The following is a 9,638-nucleotide window of genomic DNA, read 5'->3' as shown; positions in this document are numbered from 1 at the left end:
TACGATGGAATGAATGTAAAACTAAAGTTCTCTCATGTGAACTATCATATAATTCACAATAAAACATTAAAAGAAAGAAAATATCATGACCACGATCTGTGGTGGTAGCATGTCTCCTCGGACTCTCTCCTGAGGGGACTCAAGACTGTGGACCCAGAGAGTGTGGCTTCAGTGGAAGTGACTGGTGATCCCAGCTGAAGCATTAGATGGGAGGGGGGGGAGGGGGCTCTTTCTCTCCCTAAATTTCCCGAGAAGAGACAGCAATTGCATTCATATAATCAAGCTACAATCATACCCTAGAAAATCTCACCATCCAGGCAAGAGCCAATACCAGCTACTATACACCAGATAGACAGCCAACACCTGCTACGGTTACTCTTAGTTGAGTAATAAGAAGAGTGAAAAGGGAAGACCATCTCCTGATCACATCTACCTGGAAGCAATCAGAAACCTTAATAAATACAGCAACACATATTCATCTAATTATTGAGGTCACAGCTAACTATTGAAGATGTCTAAGAACAGCTGACCATAATGGCATATGTCCAGAAACAAGATAGAGTGACTGGGACAAATGAGCAGGAGATAGACCTAGGCATCACATTGGAAGGAGGGTAGGCTTTGGAAATGCCTGAATTTCCAAATTCAGGAAAATGATACTGAGATGTGTCCAAACACTCCACAGAGCATTTGAGAAAAATAAGAAAGAAGTCAGGAAAGTGCTACAGGAACAATCAAATAATATAGATACAGTACTGGAAACAGTTCAAAACCTGCAAAAAGAGGTCCAAATGATTAATAATAAAATCAGAAATGGACAATACACTGAAAGGGCAAAGGAATAGAATTAAAGAGATGGAAGCCAGAACTAGTGAGTTGGAAGACATATCTCTCAATACTGCTAAGATAGAAAAGCAAGCAGAAAAAAGGAACTAAAACAGACTTATAAAAATGGAAGAATATACTGTGCTCCTGGATAGGATGACTTAACACTGTGAAAATGTCAATACTACAATCTACACATACAATGCAATTCCAATACAGATCCCAATGACATTTTTTAGAGAGATGGAAAAACAATTACAAACTTTATATGGAAAGGAAAGAGACTCAGGATAAGCAAAGTCCTGCTTAAGAAGAAGAACAAAGTTGGAAGCTCTCACTCCCTGATTTCAAAATTTACTACATGGCTACAGTGGTCAAAAGAGCCTGGTACTGGTACAATAAAAGATATAAAGATCAATGAAACAGTATCAAGAATCCAGAAATTAGCGCATCCACATACAGCCAAGTGATTTTTGACAAAGGGTCAAAGTACATTAAATGGGGCAAAAATGTTAAAATGCTTGACTGTGTTATGAATATTGGTTTCCCTTGTATACTATTGTAAAATAGACACTTGTGTGGGATAGAAAGGAATGTCAAGGGGAAAAAAAAAAGAAATATCATGACATGAAAAAAAAGTTTGATAAAATTAAGCAGAAAAGCCAGCAATACATAACAAAAAGCTATATATACCCAGAACAAATAAAAGAAAATAGACCAAAATGCTTCAGTGGATATGTCAGAGTGGTACTATTTGCATGATTACAGGTAGTTCCTGGTTTACAAACCAGATCAACAGGCATAGAAATTCTATGCAGGGTTACTACAAGTCAGAACTGACTCCACGTCACATCACTACCACCACTTTCATACACACAACCCTGGAACAATGGTGTTCTATGGGTAGACTCAGGGGCAGATGCACAGACTGAACATCATGGCCAAGTGCATGTTGTTGTTAAATGCCATGGAATCAGTTCCGACTCATACAGGGGGCAAAATGATGAAAACTTCTTACATATTATCAAACATCTTAAGGCAATGAGTTGCTGGGCATGGGGACTCAGGACTATAGTCTCTGGGGACATTATGGTAAATTGGTATAACCACAGACAATGTTCTACATCCTACTTTGGTGAGTAGCATCTGGGATCTTAAAAGCTCATGAGTGGTTGCCTAATATGCAACTATTGGTCTCTCCATTTGAGAAGAAAGGAAGAGTAATGATGATTGGAATCCACTAGTCCAATGGACCAATGAAATATGTTCATCAGTCACCACGACTCTGAGACCAGAACTAGATGGTGCCTGGCTACTATGATCAACTGCTCAGAAAGGGATCACATTAGAAGATCCTGGATAGAGTGGGAAAAAATGTGGAATAAAACTCAAAATTACAAAACAGACTGGGCTTACTGGTCAGAAGGAGACTGGAAGAACCCGAAACTATGGCCCTAGACCACCCTTCAGGTCTGGAACAGAACTCATCTCATGGTCCAATTTCCAGTCAAGCTGTAAATAGCGATGTAGGGGTACAACAACAGTTAAACTACTAACTAATCCTCACCATGAAATGGGCAACAACTGAAGATCAACAGGGAAATCTTTTCCTAAGAACAAAATTGAGAAGGGATGGGATGGAGAGTAGAATGCAAACAGGAACCAGGGAGAGGAAGTGGGATAACTGTTGTTACATAGAGGGGATTGCAATCACTGGGATGAAACAAAGTGTGAAACGTAAAACTGATTATCTTTTCTGTAAACCTTCACTTAATTCACAATAAGAAGTTAAAAAAATAAAAATTGTAGGTGAATCGAACCAGGCCTATAAAAATGTTCTTATTTAGCCTTACTTTAGTGTGCAAAAAAAAAAAAAAAAATTCAGAGTCTTTTCAATGATTTAAAAGCTGCATGTGCAGAAATTGAAGGGAACTGTGATAAAGAGATTTATTGCAAGTTTGGGTTGGTTGAGTTCTTTCAAAGTAAGAGAAAATTTGCATATATTAAAAGGCCAGTAGGAGCTGTTCGTAAGTCACATGCTTTTAAATTCTGGGACTGCCTGTACTAAAAGTCTTTGTTTAACACAGTTCAGGGGTTTTCCAATTTCCATAAACCATTTAAGACTAATATGGTTAAAAACATTGGTGGAAAATGTTCAATATCTTTCAATTCCATTTTCCTATGAATGTTTTGAGACCCCCTTGTATTTTTAAATACGGTACAGCTCCCACTTGAAAATGCTTTACATCTACCAGGTAATTAAAACTAAATGGCAGTTGAAATCATATTGTTGGCTCCAACATTCACCATTTCTTTCGAATTCGCCCTCAAAAGTTGTTCCCCCATGGCACTTTCATGGACAGCTCAACTCCAGACAGATACTGACCTGGGAAGGTGTAGTCACACTGATTTCTGGAACAAAGTTGTCCTCGAAGAAATTGATGATGTTTTCCTGCTGCAGTTCCTTTGTTGGGGTGACTTTAGGCAGAGGTGGGACAGGAGGCCCCTTCCTTGTCTAGAAAGCATTAAACACAAGCAAACTGGAGTTAATTCAGCCCAAGACAAACTGTGAGACATGCAGAAATGCCACCTCAACAGAGCTACCTGGACAGTTTGGTCACTGGTTACAATTTATATCTGCATGTAGAAAGAGGCCTACTTAAGTCAGGTAAAGAATACTGTCTCTGAACACTGACAAACAATGGTCCAGTGAGAAAAACTCTGGCTGTAAGACTCCATTTATTACCACACAAATGCTATCCTTGGGACTTCAGGACCTCACACATTAAAGGTTAAACTAAAGCAGTATCACCCCTAAGGTAAACTGAAAATGATTTATCATTTTAGCAACAAATTAGAATTCCAAAACAGAAATCAAGCCAGCTTCTCATTTGGATCAGGGTGATCAACAGCAGTCATTTCACTTTTCCACTCCAAGGTTCTGAAAAGCTAGAGCCTTAGCCATCTATCTACAGCATACACCTTCTTTAAGACTTTCTTCAGTCTCAACACACACACAAAGATTGAGCTAGATGAAGGACTACAACTGTAGTCCTGTAGACAGGAATTTCATTTTTACTCAGAGTAGGAAAGGCATGGGCAGCAATTGGTCTCTGTTTTTATCTTTGTGTCATCCAACATTTGCTCCACATACTTTGACCGAATATGGCTACTCATGCGCACTGTACCGAGGGCAACATAAACGATGTGCAGATGACACGTGAATTAACTGCTTCCCTTGGCAGTACCTGTCCTAATACAACATGGAGGGAAGGTCACACAGAGAAGCGGAATTAAATTGAACCTTGGGAAAAGGGTAGAATACGCTAGTCTGAGCATCCTAAGAACATAGTTAGGAGTCCCAACAGGCTTGGGCACAGCTGTGTGAAGAAATAGAAAAAAAGATCCATCAGGAAGAAGTTGATTCCTAGGCCCTCTCATAGCACCTACAGCCTCACATCTCAAAGTCCTGAGCGCCCCAACACTTGAAGTCTTCTATTGCCCCAATAGAGTTAATTTCTTCCTACCTGTGAAGGTGACCGAGGCCGTGCTGGTGCAGGTGACGCAGGTGCTAGCGTATGATTTGGACTAGCTACCGGGCTTGAAATAGGTGAAGGCTCCTCAGGTGGAGATGGTGTCTTTGCAATGCGGAGAGGACCTGAATCACTGCATGAATACAGGGTGGCGATTAAGCAATGGGCATTCTAGAAAACAATATTTATTTGATCAAAGGTTCTCTGTCCCAGAGAAATCCGGAAGCATGGTGTGTACTGCATGCTATCCTACTTGCCCTTCCAGGGAAATTCTGGTTATTGACAGTGATGGTGATAATTCCTATCATTTATTGTCTGCTGCATCCTATATTCCATTCATATATTATCTCTATACTTCACAATAGACACATTGTCCACATCCTTCCAGAAGGTGGAGTGCAGCATATCCTCAAACCAAATCCACTGTTATGGAGTCAGTGTCCAGTCATAGTGACCCCATGGGATGGAGAAGAATTGCCTTATAAGGTTTCCAAGGCTGTGACCACATCTTTCTTCTACAGAGCAGCTGGTAGGTCCAAACCACCAACCTTTTGATTAGCAGTCAAGTGCTTAATCATTGTATTATCAGGGCTCCTTGAAGTGGACCACAGAGAAGTTAAATGCCCAAGGGCAACATAGCAATGCAGTGGGACTGAATTAAGGTAGGACAAGTACAATCCCTCTAGGAAACCCTATACAGGGTCTCTATGGGTTGGAATCAACTCGATGGCATTTAACAACAACAGCAGTACAAACCCTCTCCCCTTCCCATTGTGTCACTTCCAGCATCCTCCAAGCATAAGTGGAATTGTTGCTGTCGTTAAGTGTCATGGAGTCGGTTCCAACTCATAGTGACCCTGCACAGGGTTTCCGAGGCTGTAAATCTTTACGGGAGCAGAATGCCTCATCTTTCTCCAGCGTAACAGCTGGTAGTTTCGAACTGCTGACCTTGACGCTAGCAACCCGATTCGTAACCACTACGCTACCAGAGCTCCTTATAAATGGAATTAGCTTAATTAACGTCACTCCTGATTTTGGCATGTCATAATCTACATAAAAGTCTACTTTAAAAATTAGAAATAGTATATTAAAAGGAGTTAGTAGGGTGGTATTCATTTTGTAGGACTGCCTTCTGATAACATTGGGAAATAAACAAATTCAATCATTATTTGTCTTCCCACACCTTTCATGCTACACACTTGAGATGTGTAAACAAATTCTGCAATGAATGAGATGCAGTAATGTTTACTGAGACACTACCATGTGCCTGGCCCTAGGCCAGATGCTTCCAAACAGGATGACTAAGAATGACAATTGTGATACAATCTACTTTCTAAGAATGTCTAAAGTCTACAGCTGAGGGGAACAGGGTCTGCACCAGAAATAAATGAAGATGTACAAGACGGCAGTACCTACATATTCAGGAGGCCAGGGAATCGGGTGTTTTAGGGAAGGTGGGTGTGCACAGGACGGGGCTGCATGCCAGCAACCATGGCTTCTTAGGCAACAAAGCCCTGGTCTATCAGTCTATACACCTCATTAGGGGTTTCCCTGAACTACAGTGGAAAGAAATGAATGGATTTAAGTGTCCAAGGCCATACTGCCTCTTAATTTCATCTGATTCAACAGCAGTGGAATTTTATTTCATTTCCAGATAAGTCAGCAACTCAACTTTGTTATGTACCTCATATTCCATTAGTTATTTTACATATATTTGTTAATGGTTTATTGTACTTTAGGAGAAAGTTTGCACAGAAAATTAGTTTTCCATTCAGTAATTCATACCCAGCATCTCCTTAACCCTCAGCAATCGATCAGTGCTCTGCCCAGTTCTATGCTGGGTTCTCCATCCGCATTTGTGGGGTTTCTCTACCCCTTCCTGACGTCTTATCTTTGCTTTTGGGTAGATGTTGCACTTTGGTTCTCATATGGTTGATTGTTCTGAGGAGCACATTCCTCCTGGGGGTTATGTTTATCTTATAGGTCAGTCTATCATTTGGCTGAGAAGTGGCACCCAGGAGTAACTTCAGTTCCATACTTTCAGGGTGACTTAGGGCAGCAGTCTTAGGGATTCCTTCCATCACAATCAGACCAGTAAGTCTGGTCTTTTGTATGAATCTTGAGTTTTATTCTATACTTTCCCCATTGTAACCAAGACCTTCTATGTGTCCCTGGTAAGAATGGCTGATAGTGGTAGCTAGGCACCATCTAGCTCTCTGGATCTCAGGCTAAAGGAGGCTACAGTTCATAAGGGCCATTAGTCCCTTGACCTAATATGTACAAAACACCCCAAATATCAGCTTGGTATTCCCATTGTAATTATTTCATTGTGCCTAACCCAATATTGGGAGTCCTGGTGTAGTGCTGTGGGTTAATGCACTGGACTGCAAGGTTGGTTTGAGCTGCAAGGTCAGCAGTTCAAGCTCATCAGCTGCTTCTCAGGAAGCCCTATACAAGGTTGCTGTGATTTGGAACCAACTCCACAGCACTTCACAGCAACAACAAAAACCCAGTACTGAAATAACCAAACTGAAAACATATAGCTCTACTTCTTTTGCGTGTTCTGTTAGGCAATGCTATTTCCCTTAGAAAGAGAAGATGTATTTAATATATAATAAAACACTGTAACAGAGCATACAAGTATACCTAGTATAAAGAGCAGGAATAAAATAATGAACTATCTCCAGATTAACCCCAACACTGACATACATAGATGTCTGTGTACATGTTATGTTGTTGTTGTTATGTGCCATGGAGTTGCTTCTGACTCATAGCAACCCTGTATGGGGTTTCCGAGGCTGTGAATCTTTACAGGAGCAGAAAGCCTCATCTTTCTCCTGCAGAACAGCTGGTAGTTTCAAACTGCTGACCCTGAGGTTAGCAGCCCAATCTGTACCACTATGCTACCAGAGTGTATGAGGAGCATGTATTTTTCATAAGTGTGCATATGAACAACTACATATCACAAATGAGTATTTACTTTGATTGACATTAAAATTTCAACTATTGTCAAGAATTGCATATTACCTTAGAGGAGGCTTAGTTTACTAGCATCTCTTCTTTCTGTATTTATTGTTGTTGTTAAGTGCCATTGAGTTGGTTCCTACCCATAGTGACCCTGTATAGGGTTTCCAAGGAACGACTGGTGAGCTTGAACCATGTACCTTGTGGTTCAAACGACTTTGCAGTCCAGCACATGAACCCATAGTACCACCAGGACTGCATATATATACCTATTATTAACTTTCTGTATTTATATGGTGTTGTTGTTGTCAGGTGCCATCGAGTTGGAACAATGTGCGATCCTGGGCCAACCTCATTACCGCTGCCACACTTGACGCCATCAATTATAGATCTATTATTAACTGAGACCTTTAACCAGAAAGGTTAGACGATTACTCAAAGAAGGCAAAGCGAGTTTAACGGCAAAGACATAAAACTGAAAGCTAGTCTTCTGACCTTCACTTCCAGGCTCCACAGCCTGAATTTCCTGAAAAGGCAGTGTCTGAGAATAAAAGGAATCCCCAAATCATGGTAGAAAGCTGGAGTGAAGTTGAACCCTGCAAGGTAGACAATTCACCTACGTATCACTAGACCTTCAATGTATTTGACTGACATAGTCAATGTGTAAAACCCATGCCCATCAAGAGTTAGGAAGTAAGATTAAGATGAGACCTCTCTTCTCTTTCCTTTCCCAAAATGGATTGATCAAGAATGTCAGTATCAGCGACAAGTATTAGAACTAACTGTCTTGGGTTTGGGGAATTCCTTTCTTCTCCAAAAAAGTACCAAATGCACAACTATTGTTGTTGATGCTAGCTGTCACAGAGTCAGCCCTGACTCATGGTGACCCCACAAACAATAGGATTGAACTGTTATGAATTATACAATTTCCATTAGCTGAACTTTTGTAAAAAGATTGTCTTTTGTCCTAATTCTTCTTAGGCTGGAAGTTCCACTGATGCCTATTCAGCATCATAGCAAGATGCCAGTCTCCATTGACAGGTGAGTGGTGACTTCGTGAGGGGTGCATGGGCCAGAAATCGAACCTGGCTCTGTAGCATGGAAAGTAAGAGTCTTATCACTAAGCCACCACCGTCCTTAAAGTGCACAACTAGACACTACATATTATCTGTTAAGACTTATGTAAAGTAGAGAGCGGCAGATGATCAGTCAATTCTATAGTGACAACCACAAGAGCCTTTGTTGGACTAATCCAGAGGCCAACATTCAAGCAATTGTGCAGATCTCTAGACCAAAAAAAGCTCCTTTTAGACTTTGATTGTCTGTAAAAGCTGGTACACAGAGGAGCAAAATGTTGGTATGCGGCGCATCAACAAAGGTGCCCCGAAAGCCCTTAGCTCTGATGAGCAGTGGCCTACCTGGGAGCTCCTTGAATGGTGAAGGCCTTGTCGGCGTGCTGATCACCCAGTTTCGTCATCACTTCATACAGTTTGTGGCAAAGCTACGGGGATACAAGCAACCTATTAACTGCAAGTCATTCTGGCGTCAATTCAGGCAATTCTCCCCAAGAAAGAAATTATTCATACAGAAACTGGAAAAATAAAAACCCCCAAAACAAACCAGTTGCTGCTGAGCCCATTATTCTGATTCATGGAGATTCCATGTGATTCTGAATCAAACAGTGCTGAATTACAAGGAGTCTTTCAATCGCTGCTGTTTGGGAAATAGATTTCCAGACCTTTTTATCTGAGGCACTTCTGGGTAGAGTTAAACCCTCAGCCATTTTTTAGCAGCCAAGTACGTTAACTATTTCCACTACTCAGAGACTCCATTAACAAGAGTACAGAAGAGAGAACACGCCAAAGTCGAAGACACGTCACCACTAACTGTGAGCAAGTTGAACTAAGAAAATATTAGCCCATGACAAAGTTGCTGATTATTTAAATATTTTATGACAAGTTTTCAAGTGCTGTAGGATAATGCATTGATTACAAGGTCGGTGGTTCAAACCCATCAGCTGCTACTCAGCACTTAACAACAACAACAACAAAGTATCACTTGGTAATCCTGGTGTGGTGCTGTAGGAAAAACTCTGAACTGCTAACCCCAAGGTCTGTGGTACAAACCCACCAACTGCTACTCAGAAACCCTATACAGGATTACTGTGGGTTGGAAAAACAGAGTCAGTGACAAACACAAAGACCCTCAGGAAGCTGGATTGACACAATTTTAGCAGCAATGGGCTCAAATGTAACAATAATTGTGAGAACAGAGCAGAACTAGGCAATGTTTCATTCCACTGTGTATCGGGTTGCT

At 41.0% G+C, this 9,638-nt stretch overlaps 1 protein-coding gene across 2 annotated transcripts in view; it reads right to left on the bottom strand.

Moving 5' to 3' along the window:
* AMPH (amphiphysin) overlaps positions 1-9,638 on the bottom strand; it is a 324,014-nt gene that overhangs the window by 80,411 nt on the left and 233,965 nt on the right. For both annotated transcript variants that reach the window (XM_006832119.1, XM_006832120.1), the window contains exons 9-11: positions 8,741-8,823; positions 4,353-4,491; positions 3,212-3,340 (exon numbers count right to left, since the gene is read on the bottom strand). In XM_006832119.1, coding sequence (XP_006832182.1) covers positions 3,212-3,340; positions 4,353-4,491; positions 8,741-8,823 — 351 coding nt within the window. The remainder of the gene's footprint in view (positions 1-3,211; positions 3,341-4,352; positions 4,492-8,740; positions 8,824-9,638) is intronic.

This window comes from Chrysochloris asiatica, unplaced genomic scaffold (assembly GCF_000296735.1).
Source record: "Chrysochloris asiatica unplaced genomic scaffold, ChrAsi1.0 scaffold00006, whole genome shotgun sequence".
Classification (NCBI taxonomy): Eukaryota; Metazoa; Chordata; class Mammalia; order Afrosoricida; family Chrysochloridae; genus Chrysochloris; species Chrysochloris asiatica.
Note: the sequence above shows the minus strand (reverse complement) of the source record. Positions and strands in the feature narration are given on the sequence as shown.